This window comes from Tiliqua scincoides, chromosome 4 (assembly GCF_035046505.1).
Source record: "Tiliqua scincoides isolate rTilSci1 chromosome 4, rTilSci1.hap2, whole genome shotgun sequence".
Lineage (NCBI taxonomy): Eukaryota > Metazoa > Chordata > Lepidosauria > Squamata > Scincidae > Tiliqua > Tiliqua scincoides.
The window spans coordinates 47422561-47439705 of NC_089824.1; the positions used below are offsets into that span (position 1 = coordinate 47422561).

General features: G+C 41.8%; 1 protein-coding gene across 9 annotated transcripts in view; it reads right to left on the reverse strand.

The window, feature by feature from the left end:
• The window catches only part of SNTG1 (syntrophin gamma 1), a 318816-nt gene that overhangs the window by 61311 nt on the left and 240360 nt on the right, over nucleotides 1-17145 (reverse strand). For all 9 annotated transcript variants that reach the window (XM_066626316.1, XM_066626306.1, XM_066626311.1 and 6 more), the window contains 2 exons: nucleotides 5393-5509; nucleotides 4330-4401 (listed from right to left, as the gene is read on the reverse strand). In XM_066626316.1, coding sequence (XP_066482413.1) covers nucleotides 4330-4401; nucleotides 5393-5509 — 189 coding nt within the window. The remainder of the gene's footprint in view (nucleotides 1-4329; nucleotides 4402-5392; nucleotides 5510-17145) is intronic.

Sequence of the window (17145 nt, forward strand, 5' to 3'; positions counted from 1 at the left end):
GAATGGGGAAATCTGTCTACTCATTCGTTTTTGGACCCAGTTCCTTATCCTGTCTACCTTTACATCCCTGATCTCAGTTCTTTGCTCCTGGCTCCACTAGTATTTGGCAAGCCTTCTGTCCTTATTGCTCATTTGCATTTAGAGATCTGGATATTTTGGCTGGCTATACGAGTCTTTTGCTCCTTTAATGCTAAGCCTGGATCGGTTTGATACCTGGGCTTCTGACAATAGTGCCTGTATCACAACTACTGTGCTTGACTCTTCCTTCCTGTTGCAGTAGAGGAAATGCCAAGAGTCTGTCTCCCAGCCCTAGTTCCCCTGCTCATGAAACACTGAAGCTGCCAGAAGCCAGACCTCTAGTTTCAAGTGCAGTCTTATCTGCCACCCACCATTACAGATCTTTGTCTCTCACATATACACAAAGACAGCCATGATACAGTATAGCTGGGTTTCAGCTTATTGCACAGAAGGACATAGCAACCAATTCAATTTTACAGAGGAAAAATGAACAGAAATTATCCCAAGATAATTGCAGCCTCCATTATGAGCTTTAAAAACCCAAATATATTCTCACAGGTAACAGAGATAACACATCCAGGCAATCACCCCATCATTTGATAATTTCATCCAAAACCAATTGTAGCTTTCTTGTCTATAATTAACTGTAAATTACAGTTATGATAAATTAAGTATACCGTAATTAACTACAACAAATTAACTGTAATTTACAGTTAAATTACACAACAAGAATTAACAGAAAAGCATTCTTAGTGCTTGTCCCATAAAATTGAAATTTCCACCTTGAACCTTGTGTGCATTTGTTGAAAGGAGATGTGGCTGTATCTTTAACCAGCTCAATCCTATTAAAAGCACTTTGCAAATGTCAGACAGTGGCATTTTCCTGACCTGAGATGTCTTTCAATGCAATTAACCCAGCATGAATGCTCCATGCCTGCATCCCTTAGACTAGGGGTCTCCAAACCCCTCCAAACCCGGGGCCCAGATGTGGCCCGCAGCTAGCCTCTTTCTGGCCTGCTGCCAACCTCTTGTCCCCTGAAAACCTCTGGCCCACTCAACTGAACATGACCAGAACTGTGCTCTGATTATGTCTGGAGGGACTTCTGAGGGCCAGAGAGGTTGAATAAACGAGCCCATTCATTCATTTATTCCATCCATTTTCAACCACTGTGCCGTGGCACACTGGTGCGCCGTGAGTAGTCCATAGGTGCGCCACAGGAATTTGAGGGAAGGTCATTTATTAATAGGACCAATGGGAGATGTGAGCCCCCACTGGCAGCATGGTGTGGCTTGTCAATTATCAAAAACCTGATGGTGTGCCTTGACCATTTCAGTGCCTTGTCAGTGTGCCGTGAGATGAAAAAGGTTGAAAAATCACTGATTTATTCACTCATCTATCTTCGATCTCTAATTTATTTATCTAAATTTTATATTTAAATTTTTTTTTTCTGGCCCTCCACACCATGTCAGATATTTGATATGGCCCTCTGGCCAAAAATTTTGGAGACCCCTGCCTTAGACATACAGGATTCTGCTGGCATGAGCAGATAATGCACAATGCAAGTTCTAGGCAGGTCACCAGCAATGGCCCCAAACACTTGATGCCCTGATGCAGATTTGTTCTGGTCCTCAGCAGGGGTCTCCTCTACATTTAATCACCCATTTAATTCTTGCCCTAGCATTTTTTAATTGGCCAGTCCTACCGCGTGCCCCCCCCCCACTCCATAGCAGGCAGCGGGGCCAACAGAGTGCACACTGCATGCTATGGTGGAGTTGGCAATGGGTCTTCTCAGACCTACACCAGCTATATTGTTGGCTAGTAAGTCCAAAGAGAGAAAGAGGGTTGTCAGGTAGTGAAAGAAGGAATAGCATCTGGTGCATGCTGTTGCTGTCTTCCAGTTTTTTACTCCTTTCAACCCGCTGCCCTTCCCATCCTGCAAAGCACTGATTGCCCATCCTAACTGCCCTCAGACCACCTTACGTGGTCTGGTACAGGCCAGGTTCACTGGTGGTGGGTGAGCAAAGGCATTGACTATTTATGTCAGCAGTTCTGATCTGCCTAGCAGCTGCGAGCTTATCAGGCTTAAAGGCCTGATAAGATTGGGCCACAAATGACTGAAATTAAAGATCAGTGAGGACTATCACTTTCTTTGTTTTCTGGAATTGAATCCATCTTGCATTTCCCTCTTTTCTATAAACTTATATTGGTCTTACGGTTTCAGCTTACTTTTTCAAGTTAGCGTAAAGCCTTCAAAATTCTGTCTTTTAGTCTCCTTTATAGCTAGCCCAGGCCTGAGAACTTTTATTTTATTCCATTCAGGAAATAAATTTGGAATCAAACCAGCACACTGTGCAATACAAAAGAGACAGGGGCTGAAGGTGAAAACAGACAACACCACAGTCAGGTCATTATTCTTGGTTTTATTTGTCTTCGTAATTTCCAGAGGACCAGTAAGAATGTATCAAGGAGCCAGCATTGTTCAAGCCAAAACCTGCTTTACAAAGCTGAGCAAAAAAAACATCTCAGAAAGCTTTAATGTCCTTAGAAGGCTTGGTGTGCACAATGCTACAAAACTAAAATGGCAGTATTGCTGAATGGGGAATAAGTCTTTTCACATTTTAAGAGATTAGTAAAAGTGGTTACATGAACTATTTCAATTTTTAAAAATCCATGCTGATCATTTTTAGTTGTTTATAATTAGCCTTACAAAATGTAAAACGAAAGAAGAATAATTTTGCTCCCAAGTTTTTCTAAGATTCTCTACAGTAGTGCTGTGGTGGAATAATCCTGTAGACCCTGCTGATGTCTCCTTTCCCAATGGTGTAGTGTTGGACAAACTTTCAAATAGAATTGTTATTGCTTCATGTCCCATTTTCCCTACCACCAATTGGTGTGAAATTTGCCTTTATAGAAGGCCCATTATTGTGTTCACTTAAGCAGAAAGGTATCTGCATTCGTAATTGTTGATTGTTGCTTAAATGACTGTTGCCAAGGGGAGCCATTGGGGATGGAGATAGTACTAAATGAGGAAAGGGTGGAAAATGAAAAGGAGAAATTGGAAAGAACATTTGGACAGATAAAGGGAGTGCCAGAGGCAGAAACAGGGGGGCAAATTTGGGATAAAAGGATGCCTATGCCTTGTACAATAAACAGACATGATGCAAAGAGACTGGGCTGGTAATAATCGTTGCCTTGAGTCCAACTATTTGTGTGATAAAAATTACTAATGCACACAGCATTTGCCAGCTCAGGGCCTTACCATGTCTAAATGACATTGAATGGAAGTTACAACACTGAATCCTCAGTGACAATATTTAAATTAAGACTCAAATGACTATATTCTGGAGGGGAAAAAATGGCTTTCACGGTTTAATGACAAATCACCGGGTTCCAATTATGTATAACTGGCAACATCTCTAACACTTCCTGAAGAAATCCATATAGTGTATTTGTTATCACAATGTCATGATAAAGTTGAATTTATTTTCCTCTCTCCAGATGCCACAGAGTAGAAATGCAGGGCAAATGACAACTTTGAATTTAGCTGTTGATTAAAGGCATTTGTCTAATAGCCCTTTCTGCACATATAATTCCAGAAATCATGTACTGCAACGTATTATTGTCCACACTTACACAGAACACGTGTTTTTAACATCTCCTTTATTCCTATTTTTAAATTATCCATTCGCTCCTTGGCATTTAAGGCTGTACATTTAAAATATATTAAAACGTTGTAAAACCCTAGCTTATTAAGCTTTCATGAAATTAAAGCACAGATGGCAAGAGAAAATAAATATCAAGTAAGAATGACTGCATTTTCACAGTTGATACTTAAAAACCCTTGCTTACTAGCATGTCACTTCTGTATGTTGCCAATGTGGGTTTTCTGTTCTACAAAAAGTCTTGTTGCAGTAGAAGGTTACTCAGAAATAGGGCCCTCTGTCATCCTGGAAATCTCCCTTCTCATCTTAGTTATACAGGGACTGCTTGTGGCTGTTCAGTGCAAAAAGAATTTAGCTCCCGGACGTACATCTCAAGGCACTCTTATTATTTTACATGTTCCAGGATTCCTCCTGACATTGAAGACAAGGTTCCATAGTTAAATCATGGCTCACATTAAACTCTGTCCTCAGATTACCTCCATTATCCTTCATCAGATCATTATCCTACACCAGCTTGATTTCAAAGGGCTATTTTCCTTGAGCAGTTAAGAAATAAATTCTGCTTGGTGAATGCAGCTATGTTATAGATCTTTGATATCTTCTTCCATCTACTCCCCCACAGAAATACCATTCTTTTATTTATCATACCTTGAGTATTTTGTACATAATCTCATAAACGGAAAATGTTTTTTCAGCCCGTGTCCAGTCCCACGTAGTTACCTTGGGTGAAAACATACAAAATATAATTGCATTGGTTTTTTTTTTTTTTTAAACCAACTACTGTATATACACTGATATCTTAGAAAATCATAGTGAATGTTGAAACATTTTGTATGCAGTCATTTTGCTTTTAAAACATCCTTGTTGTCCATAGTTGTAATCTCTTTCCCAAGAATATTTGCACATGGGATTCTCATTCTTGTTGCTGTTATTAATAAAATGCCATCAAGTACATGTGCGGTGTGCAGGATGCAGAGTGGTGCTGCAGTTCTGCCTGGAAAGTGTGGTTAGGATTGAAGCCTAATTTTGATAATATTATATCCTCAGATCTTCATTTTCAAGCAATTCCTAACACAGGGACTTAAATTCCTCATGAATATTTGTTTCAAGGCCTTGCATTAAGACATTTCATTCATTATTTTAAATTGTTACTGAAGGTTGCCAATACAAATACCTGAATGAACATGGTCTGTATGCAATGAGCATCAGCAAAGATCATTATTTGGCCTTGCTTGTGCAAACTAAGGAAGGTTCATGGCACCTCACCAATAACATCCATTCAATATTCAGATGAGAATATAATTACACACTAGGTGAAGATTCATTCAAGAATGTTTTGTCTGAAAGCAACTCTCTTTTGTACTACTGAAAGAGATCTTCCCATGCTCACAGCAGTTGTCAGTAGAAAAGTTGACTGTCATTCAACACTGATTAGTTTTCCTTGCTTCATTTCACATATATAGCAGTGTAAAGTGTAACATTTTAAACTTCATCAAGAAAACCCAGAACTGGGAAGGGACAAACTTTGCTGTCACTGATCCCATAGCAGTTTTATGCTCATAAATTACAATCCCACAACCATTTGTTGCCTGTCTTGCATACACAGTAGAATAAAATTCCTAGAGTTAGTATAAAACAGTGAGATCAATTTCATGAAATATAAACCATCTACAAATTTAATGGGCTGTTAATATAAACTAATGATACTTACTGGAGGTGCAAGAAATTTATAAAGTGAAGAACCCCTCAGTGCTAGAAACTTTGGTGTATACATTCGGTCCTGAAGAGAGTCTTGTTCTCGTTCTTCCGTCCAGCCCATGTAGACTATCTGACAGAAAAACCAACAGTTTTGACAAATTCTACCCACCCGGGCACATACACACCTCAAATAAAAGACATACACTGCATGGGAATTATGAAAATATGTGGAATCAAAGAGCCCTTTGCACAACCATCCAATGAAAATTATTCATGAATGGCACCAATGGTTCATGTAGCATGTTTAACCCAGAATGTATGTGCAGTCAGATGACATAGTGCAATATATGTGATCCCAATGTCTCACTGCAATATCCCAAACTTCTCTCCTGGGCTGGCATACACTAGTCTTATCTTCTTCCCTCCTTCCATTCACCCACTCCCCTTCCCTCTCTTATCTATCCATTCATATGTATCCACTGCCCATTTATCATCCATCTGAATATGAGGACAGGGCAGACTGGTGCTTAAGCTTCTTGTCTCAACATTTCTTCTCAGGTGGTTAAAAAAAAGAGTTTCAAGGAAATTTAGCAAACTAAATTTAGCAAACAGGTTAAAAAAAGAGTTTCAACGACTCTCACATCTCAAGGATGTGAGAGCCCAATTCTATCCTTCTTCCCTGTTCTGCAGATGGGCCAAAAACAGGTGTACTGTATCTGGTGGAGGGCAGATCAGGAGGCTTTGAAGGTGAAATGGGTTTAAATCCCCTTACACACTGGTGAGCCTCCAACTCTGCAATGGGCCTCCTCGGACTGCACCAGCTCTTCAGGTGGTGCACATCAGAGAAGAGAATAGGGGCAGGGAGGTGACGCAAAAAGATAGGATCCAGCACACAACGTCACCACCAGATCCACTGCCTCCTTTAGTTTCCCTGCCCCTGGTCTCTCCCTGCCCCTTCACAGCCTTACCTGCTTTGGCATTTGCAGACAAAGTGTTGTTGCCAGTGTATGCACCTCCAGGCCGAGTGTCACCCCCACTCATGACATCCCCTTACTAAGCGTGCCTAATGGTGGCAGCCATGCCCGCCAGTGCCTGGTGTGCGTAAGAAGTGGGTCAGCGATGATGCAATGACATCATCGTGACATCACTGAATTACTTCTGGGGGCCATGATTTGTGACAGTTTGGACACAGGGGCAGGTGAGGGGCCCTTTCCCTGCCAAACACTCCTGCCAAACACCCCTGCCAAGCATGGATCTCCCTCAGTGGAGGCTCAGGCAGCACTCCTATCACCTCCCTGGGGCAAGGCACCTGGGGCGGACCAGCTCCCACCCTCCACTCGCTACACTACTGGCAGACAAGTCCAGTGATGGACGTGGAGTACTGCTACCTCTTGCTCTGCAATTCATCAGCTGCCATTTTGCAACTACAAAAGTGTTTTCCATTGACACAAAACCCTCCATAGCACTGCCCAGTTCTGCTTTGGATTGGGCTATGAGTGATCCTGCTGATGATGTCATGGTTCCTGCTGTAGACGTCCCAATGCTGTACTCCACACTGCCCTCCCACAACACCTATGCTTAGCTTCTCCTGCAATCCTGAGCTTGTGACAGTCCCAACTTCCAGTTACTTTAGAGAAAATTAAAAAGGCATGTATGAGAACTGGCAATGTTTAATGTGCTAGAAATATTTTTTTTTTCCATTTATCAGATTTTCTCCCTAGGAGCCCTGATAATATTTCATAAGTTTTTCACTTTTGCCATTCGTCAATCAAACAGGTTAAAGCCATTTGTTCAGTACAGATGCATTGATATTCCACACTGGACTTTTTTTTCAGCAGTCATGAAATTTAAAGCTCTTTTAGATATTGTTCCCTTGTCTCTCTACATCATGAGAAGGAATTAGATTGATTTTATGCAGTCCTTTCTTTTATTAAAGACTTACCAACATTAAAAAGTGCCTTTCTGATTCAGAAATGTATAATGGCAGTCAAACTGTTAACAAAACTACTACAAAATACGGAAGCAAAATTCAAGACCACCTCTTACTGCAGTTTAAGATCTAACTTTGATATTAGCAGGGGGAAGGAGAAATTACATTATGGCAGTTTAAGTAAGAATGTCTAAATTTAGCAAACAGAGAAGTCAGCCCTGCTCTGCCCACCAACTTCACAATCACCTTATTACTACAAAGGAAGAGGGTGCGATCAAAGAGCTCACAGAATGCCAGGCCACTCTCTATAGTGTCACTGCCAGTCAGTATATCAGTCCTGAGTTAGATGAATCAATGGTCTGACTCAGTGGTCAAACAGCAGCTTTGTATGCTCCTATTGCATGAACTTTAGAGTTTACTTTAATGTTATCAGTCCATTTTCCTAACAAAAAAGTAATCAAAATGGCATATAAACATAATATGAAGTCAACACAACACAACGAGAACATGAAAGAACAACATTAAAACCAATGCATCATCATCAACAAAACAGAATTAGCTTAAACACTAAAACAGCAGCGTAGAAGGCAACGGTAATGGTAAAGCAACACATCACAGACTGTAAAGTGACTAGAATAAAAAGGCTTTCACCAAACATGTGAAGAAAACAAAAAACCAGGCAACAAGAAAGTATGACAGATCTCTACTGGGAAGAAATTTCACAGTCTTGGTGCCACCACATAATACTCCCTGCCTTCATATTTGTCCATTTAATTTCATGAGTAGCAGAGAGCAGGGTCTCTGGGGCCAAGGGGTCAGGGCAGGAAGGCTCATGTGGAAGTAGGCAGTTTCAAGAGCAATTTGGTTCCAAACTATTTACAGCTTGAAAAGGTCAGCACCAGTAATCTAAAGCAGGCCCAGAAACAACTGAACAGCCAGTGCAGATTAAAATAAGATTCACAAGGTGTGTTCTGAACTTCCGGTATAAAATAGTAGTTATATTTGACCAACTGAATGGTCTGGAACTTTTTATTTTATTTTAAGGCAGCTCAGTATAGACAAGGTTACAATAATTTAGTCAGGAGGTAATTAGGACATGGAAAATTAACACCAGATCCCTCTGGCTCCAAGAAGAGCCACTACTGTAAAGTAGTAAAAGCTGGTAAAATGCCAACGACTGTGTAACGAAGATGTTGTTTCTCAGACTGTTGGTCAGGACCCAGTAGGTGGGTCGCAAGCCAATTTCAGGTGAGTTCCATTCACTTCAATACTTTATTTTTAAAATATTAGACTTGATGCTACCATGGTATGTGACTGCATTTGGGGAAATGTTACAGACCTGAACTTTTAATAAGCTAATACGTATATTATTTTAACAGTGATAGTAAATGTGACATACTCCTGCATAGGATTGCAGCCTAAGATTGCTAAAAGTTTTCCTTCTTGATGATGTCACTTCCAGTCATGGCATCACTTCCAGTGGATCCTGAGAGATTCTCATTTTAAAAAGTGGGTCCCGGTGCTAAATGTGTGAGAACCACTGATCTAAGGCATATCTGCTACTTCAGGGGATGTGTAATGCTATCTACAAGACGATTAAATTCCCTTCTCAAGAGAGCTAGAACTTCTCTGATTAGCAGTAATTGCAAACTATCTATATTAAATTTCAGTTATGTCATTCTCATCCAATTCCAAACTAATGTCACACCTTTGTCACATCTATTGACTCCTAGGATTAGAAGAGATGGAAAGGAAAGGGTGAGGGAGAGAGAGACAGAGACAGCTGTGTCATCCACATACAGATGATGCTTCAGCCTAAACCTCTGGATGATCTCTTGCAGTGGTTTCAAGTAGATGTTAAATGCATCGGTTACAGGATGGAACCCTTGTGGCATCCACTGAGACAACAGTCTTCAAGCACAACCTACTCTGGCTAATTTGTCAAGCAATTTGATGCTGAAGTAAACTGCTAACAATCTGAGTACAAGCAATTTGGCTATTTTAGTATAATTAACTAAGGGCACTATGTTGGACACAATCCACAAGGCAATGGAAAAATTTGATTTATTTTAATGGATGTGGTTCTACAAATGAAATATTGGTAACTTTATTCTCTGGCTTGGAGTTACAAAGCGTGCGTGAAATGTGTGATAACAATCTTCAAAAAATATATTGGAACTGGTCCAGTGAAGTTCAAAGTGGACCAATTACCAAATCATTATTCTACTGTACATTAGTTTCTGGAAGTGAAACAAACTAGAGAACTGGAACACTGCTGATTCTAAAGCAATATATGAACCAAAATCTCTTGGCTTCTACCCTAAAAAATAATGAGTACTAGAATGTTCAAATTCTGCGTTAGACCTACAGTTAAAATATTCATAATTGTATTATTTTGACAAAGTCATAGCACTAATGTAAGGATGTGGGAGGTTCATTTGTAGGAAATTTCCCAAATGAGTTTCCCATGTTTGAACTGGTAATGAAACCATTATTATAAGTTACTACTTGGGCACAAAACCTGACCACACAAATTGTGCAGGGTTGTTCTTAAAGCATAAGAACATAAGAACAGCCCCACTGGATCAGGCCATAGGCCCATCTAGTCTAGCTTCCTGTATCTCACAGTGGCCCACCAAATGCCCCAGGGAGCACACCAGATGCATATCTCTCTGCTTGTGCCTATGGGTGGATGTCCAACAGTGACACTCATATACATTTACTTCCTATGGACATTGATGTCATTTCCAAATCCACAATTTTTCACTGCCTTTTCAATCAAGGATATTTCTGATTTACTTGCCACATCACTCATCTGAACACTAGATTTGCACATCTCTCAGTAATTCCACTTGGCTATTAGATTTATCACTGGAGGGGTCCCATTGTGTTTCTTTCCAAAAGAATTTTACGGTTTGCATATGCACTGAAGAGACATTGTTTTTCGGTCTCAATATAGCTGTTCTCCACAAATTCTCTGATATGAGAGTTTCCTACATATTCTGATCAAAGATTTACCATGCATCAGGGTGTCACAGACTACCTTTCATATCTCCTAAAAATCCACTGTGGAATGTTTTCTGCTATAAAACCATCACTGTGAAAGACAAATTGAACTGGGACTGCAGAGAAGTCAGAAAGACTTAGTGAGCTTGGACTAACTTATTAGTGTTGTGGCAGTGGGGATCAAACATGCTTTTGAAATGCTTTTTGGATGTTAATTTCCTGTGGAACTATCTTACAACCACAGCTACTGCCTGACCAGCTAAATAATGATCCTCAATGGCTTGCTACTCGTCTATACCAAGATCAAGGGAGACTCATTTATTTCTGGTTAAATCCTATATATCCTTGACTGTGCAACAAGTCATTCTGTTGTTGCTGCTTACGGCCTGAACCTATCACTGTAAGGCACATTGTGGCAGCTTGGGGAGGAATGGTGCTAGCGGGGAATGGTCTGTGGAACTCCTTGCCACAGGATGTGGTGCTGGCGTCTAGCCTAGAGGCCTTTTAAAGGGGATTGGACAAGTTTCTGGAGGAAAAATCCATTACAGGTTACAAGCCATGATGTGTATGCGCAACCTCCTGATTTTAGAAATGGGCTCTGTCAGAATGCCAGATGCAAGGGAGGGCACCAGGATGAGGTCTCTTGTTATCTGGTGTGCTCCCTGGGGCATTTGGTGGGCTGCTGTGAGATATAGGAAGCTGGACTAGATGGGCCTATGGCCTGATCCAGTGGGGCTGTTCTTATGTTCTTATGGGGAGGCCAGCATCAGTCAGCAATGTGTCTCCATACTAGTGGGACAATCACAAGGAGTCACTAGTAGTGAGTATTCTGCTGAGCAGTGAGGAGGTGTTCTGGGGTGGGGGGGAAGGGAGGGAGGGGCTGAAAGTGGGTAGCAGAGGGCATCCTGGAGGCTGATCAGGCCCAGGAGGGGATGTATGACAAGAGAGGCTGCCATCAAATCCTATACCCCCCTCCTGGGTCTCAAAGCCTTACATGGGTCTCTTTGTTTCTGTGCCAGCTAAATAGAGGACTCCTAGAAAACACCTTCCAGTCAGATTAGACAATCTTGAGGTAGATAAACCAATGGTCTTGCTCAGGACAACTTTTTCTCTCTCTTACTCACCCAGTTTATGCTCAAGTGGAGGCAGGGAAGGGGGGGAAGAATATGCAATTCTTTGATGTATGTGTACTTGGGCTTAGTTACAGTATTGCATTGTTCCTTGCCAAGGCAGTGGAGGGAGCATCACTGTTTTGCCTCTCTCTCTGCTGCAGCCATATGGACATGGGTATGTGGACCACAGCCGAGCTCACTGGAGTCACTGGTGCAAATGGCCAGCAGCTCCATGCGCCCACAACCAATGGATTTGGTCCACACCAGAGTAGGTAAGGTGGTGGCAGGGAAAGGTCGTGGGCAGTTTAAGGGAGGTTCAGGTTAGGGAGAGGGCAAAGGGCAGTTTGAGAGGCGGGGAGGACCTCGGTGGCAGATGTGCATGCTAGATTTTATCTGCCTTTCCCAGTCCAGACCTGCCCCCTTCTCATCAAAATAACTAGTGTGGGTTCAAGGAGACTCACTGGTGATCAGGTGGCCTATCAAAGGTAAGTAAAAGTAATTATTACCTATCATCAGATTGAGTGCCGCCCACCATAGCATGCAGCACCTGCTCCATCAGTGGAGCTGCATGCTATGGACTGGTAGGGGGTAGGATTGAGCTGTTATGATTCTTGTGAGCCTTTAACCAATCCTTAGTTTGCTGTTCAATGCAAGCTCTTTCTTTATGCACAAATGATAAAAAAATACAGTTTCTAATCTCTAAAACAAAGTCCAAAATAAATATTGATAGCTCACAAAAATGTATTTACATACTGTTTTCCAAATGGAATGCCCGACTTGCAAGAGCCATCCTTGACTGTTCCATTAATAGGCTTTTAAAGGCATTTAAGCAAGTAAAGTGAGTGAGTCATCCCCTTGTTTATCAAAATAAACTTCAATCTTAACAAAACATTCTGCAAACATACAGTTTTTCTTTGCAAGCATCTTTTTGATCACACTCCAAATGATGTAGCATTGGGGACCAAGTATGTAAAAAACAAAATAGGAACACAAAATTTGTCAGAGTTGAGAATGCATAAATACAACATAAAATGTTCAATGTAACTATACCATGGTAGAAATAGTCAAGGGATACAACTATAGAATACAAAATAAGTTACAAAATAATCAAATCAAATCCTTTATTGGCATATATACCAAAAAAAAAACCCCAAATAATGGTCCAAGAAAATTATCCACATCATACATTAATTAAGCTCAGCTTCCGGCGACAATTCTTATATGAACATGGTGAAGAAATTTAGCCATATTAGTTGATACAGCATCATTCCTGCCCATTAGTAATTGTCTGACAATGTCCATTTCAGATCCATTAAGCGACACAAGCAAAGGGAGTAAATAGCAGCTCTGTAAATCAGAATAGCAGATGCAGCTTCGTAGGATATGAGGGACTGTCTCCAAGGAACCTGAGCCACAGCGACATGCTTTGGATTGTTTAGCATTAAACCTAGCTTTCCTCTCATTTGAGATGAGCATTAAATCGAGCTAGGGAGAACACTCTGCGTTCATGCAGATTCGTTAAGAAGGTTAAATAGTTACTGCTGAAATCAGCCGCCCAGGGCAATCCAAAGTGAAGTGGGGAACAGGTTTTTTGGGCATCAGCTAGGAGCTCTTGTTTTTCAATATCCCATATCCGGATACGAAGGATCTTAAATGCAATTGTCCATGGCATCATACCCAGCAATTCCAAGGAAAGCCCCAAAGATTGGACTTTCTTACTGAGTAAGATCGGTCCTGAGGAATAAAAGGAGTCTTCTAAAATACTTTTTCAATAAAGGGTCCTTTGCAGCAGCAGAGCCAATTCTGAACCAAAGTTTGAAAAGGCAAAGCCAGGTTAAAGACTCCACTTTACGTTGACTGGCTTCCAGACACACAACAGCATATGGTACGCATCTTGGTACTGCAAAGATTTTATAATGGAACGGAGATTGAATAGACCAGAATGCAGAAGGCAGAAATCCAAAAAGGGATTCCATATAAAAACTGTGCCACTGCCTTAGTGTTGAACGTCTGACGCGCTGCAGCTATGCAGCAATTCCCCCAAGCATAAGAAAAAGGACTAATAGCTTGGGCTGTAATATTACTTTTTTGGATTGCTAATTGCCGGTTTACAGTCCAGGAATGCCTGTAATGAAACAAGACTCATAGATAGTTAAATGTTTTTACTTGTTGGATGACATGACCTTCAAAGGTCCATGTTGTCTGTTTCCAAGAGCGGCCAAAAAACTACTATTTTTGATTTATCAAAATTAAGTATCAACTTATTTTGTTTAAAATATTTTAAACATGTCATTATTAATCGTTTGAAACCAATTTTTGTACGTGCTAATACAAAATAATCATTAGATAGTTCCATTCTCACACCTTGAAGCAATAAGACACATAGCTAGCCATAATACGCATAAACATTGCAATTTACAAATATTTTCTTTGTTTTTTTCTGTTTAATCTCCAAAGTCACTTATCCACACTAAGGACACCTGTGACTTTGTGAGATCCTGAACTGACTGGTATTACATAGAGTTTTATGAAAAAAGCTAATGCAGAAATGGAAACTAGAAGGACATCCTTGCCAAGGAAGGACGAACAACCCCTTCCATGTAAAAAAAAAAATCCTTAAAAAAAATCCCCAACAACCACAAGGTTGTGGATAACAGGCCACGTTGAAGGAGTGCACTGCTGGACGGTAATTTACAACTTTTTTTCACTAGCCACTGCTAATGGAAAGTGTGTTCTGCTGATGGTTTCAGCCCCTAGGATTGGGCTGATAATCATCCAGGCACCCCAGCTTTCTGAAGTCATGGGCACTAGGTCTTACTTCACAAAATGGGTGGAGGTGAGACCAATGGCAATCTACTGTGTGAATCTTCTCCAAGAAGCTTAGTGACAATTGCTCACTCCTCTCGAGCCAACCCTCTTGATGAGTTACGCTGATTTTTTTTTCACCACTTTTTAAAAGTTAGCGGAATTCTAGGCAACTTCTTACACTTGAATATTTCATAATATTTTTCTTCCTGAAGAGTTCAGAACTGATCTTTTCAAAAATGCATTTCTATAGAAGGATTATATGAAAGATAGATGAGCCTGGCAAGCCCTGGCTGTAAAATAAGTTAGTGTTAGTATTTAAGGAAAGAAGATGAATGGAATGGCAGCTGTAAGAAGAAAAACTGTTGCAAGATCATTTGCAGTTTAAAATATATTGTCTCATTTGTCTATGTGGTTTAGCATCACTTTGGAGCACAACCAAAGAGGATAGGTGTGTACATAGCAATGTGACTTTCAGATTCTCACTCATATCTTATCTATAACAAAGTTCCAATGCTGTTTTATCACACAACCATAAGGACCCTAGCCTCCTGGATAAACTAACACTGTGAGCAGGTTTCTCATGGAGTGCAGTAAATGTACAGCCATGTAACACATGCTATGGGACCTGCAACTGCTGAAGGTCACCTTCGGCCAGTCACTTTCTTTCAGCCTCACCTACCTCAGGGTTTTTTAAAAATCATTTCTGCTGCTCCTTGTTTTTTACCTTGTTTCTCCCCCATTCACGTGGTGTTCATCTCCTTGTTTTTTCAGCTGGTGCAGATTGTTCAGCTGCTTTTTCCAGCCGTGACTTTGCACGTGCACTCCCTGTTTAACCCCTCCCCGGCCCAGGCCACATGGTGTTCATCTGCTTTCTCCTTGTTTTCCAGCCTGGTGGCGGAGGTGGGGCGGAAGGAAGCTCAGAGGCTCTGAACAGCACTCTCATTTCAGTTGGGTCAAAAGGTGGGCTCCCCACCAATCCAGGATTTAATCTGGGCTTAGGCAACTGGTAGCTGTTGTGGGTGGATCCTTAAGCATGCCAAAAAGAGTTCAAAAATCAGGGAGGGGGGCAGCCAGGTCACCCCTCAGTAAGGTGCGCTTGCACTTTCCTTCATCTGATGAGGGGGACAAGGAACCTACCCGGAGCCTCAGGGTGAGGGTGGAATTTTTGGAAAGGGCCCTGGCGGAAAGTTGGGAGGCGGTTGTCCCTTCAGTGACTTCTGCTCCTTTGGGGGATCCCCCATCATCCTCTTCTTTTGCTCCTTCCCACAATGGCGGGCCACAGCTTGGGGATGGAACACTCATGCAGTCCATTCTCTCCCAGCTTTCGACCATTACAGGTATGCTGCAAAGACTGCCTGGGGAACCTGTTGCACAGTCATCAGAGGCTCAAGACTCCAGGATTTCAACTCAAAGGCAGGATGCAGTGGCACGGATCCCATTAGGTGAGCATGCAAATGCACACAACACAAGGGAGGGCAGTGCCCAGCCACATCAGGGCATGCAAGGGCTGCCTTTAAATGAAGGAAGTACAGGATCCATGGAGGAGTTTCTTGGAGCACAAAAAGAGGACATGTCCTAGAAAAAGAGGACACAAAGCTAAAAAAGAGGACATGTCCTAGAAAAAGAGGATGTCTGGTCAATTTGGTTGGCTGGTTACCTTATATATGCAAGTGTAATGATAGCGTGCCACTGCAGGACACAAACCAAGAAAGAGGACATGTCCTAGAAAAAGAGAATGTCCGGTCACCCTGCAGGAGATAAAGTCACATATTCAAGGCAGAGAAGGAATCATAAAAAAAAAAAAAAAAAAGGTGAACCCCATCCTGTCTGAACTTGCCTCTCAAACACCTGAAAAGAAGGCAGGTCTTTAGGATGGGAGTCCAGTTAATATGGGTTTATGAGCAGGGAAGTCATAAAAAGACGGCCTCAAAAGAAAGTCTTTCCCTCTCCTTGTGCATTTCACTCAATTACAAACAAGATGGCAAGGAGGCCTGGTCTCCTTCCTTGTGGGTTTGGTCCTCTTAGCTGCTTTTTATTTGAGGGTTATTTATTCGGAAGTTTATTTGGAGGGCTGCCAATGCAGAAATAGGGAAAGGAAATGGGGACCTAGGACTTGTGAAGCACTACTAGACTCATATTACACCTGAACTCACCTGACAGTATGCACATTCTGAACAAAAAGGCCTTTGCAGACATCTAAACCTGCATTAAATGAAGATGCTCTGCCTCATAAGCTGCACACCCTCATTAGAATGCCTCAATGGAATTCCCATGCAGACAGCTCCAGGAATGAGTTTTCGGCATTGGCTATGTCATTCCCCTATCTGTTCATTTAATGTGACTGGAACATCTGTAAAGGACTCACTTAGGGTCGCAGCTCGGGCCAATAATTTGAAATCAGTAACTGGTTTCGAAGATGTGGTTTGGAGGGAGATACGGCTGATCCACCACCTCTCATTCCCCAGGGGTGCTTCAGTGAATGATGGTATACTACAGGATTTTGCTCGGTGTGGTACACGTCATTTGACAAGGCATTGGCTATTCTCGGAGGTTGTGGGGCTCGGGCGCAAATGGCGAAATGCTACATTGAGTCTGCATTTCAGCTGCTGTCAGTCAACTCAGATGAACAAATGCTCTTAGAGGGGCTTCTAAGCCTCCTCACCGGATCAGAGTGACACCAGCAATGTGGGAGGATATGGGTATGTGGACTATCTTCCTAAAAGCTGCAAGTCCACTCAGATGCTGCAGGTGGCACAGGCTTTGGGGTTTATTTTCGGGGAAGATGATGCGCTGGCAGATGGCCCTCTAGTTGGCACTCCGACATTACAGCTGATTCGACCTTTATAGAGCTTTTTCCCATTGTGGTTGCTGTCCACCTCTGGGGGTTGGAGTTTAAGGACTCCACAATGC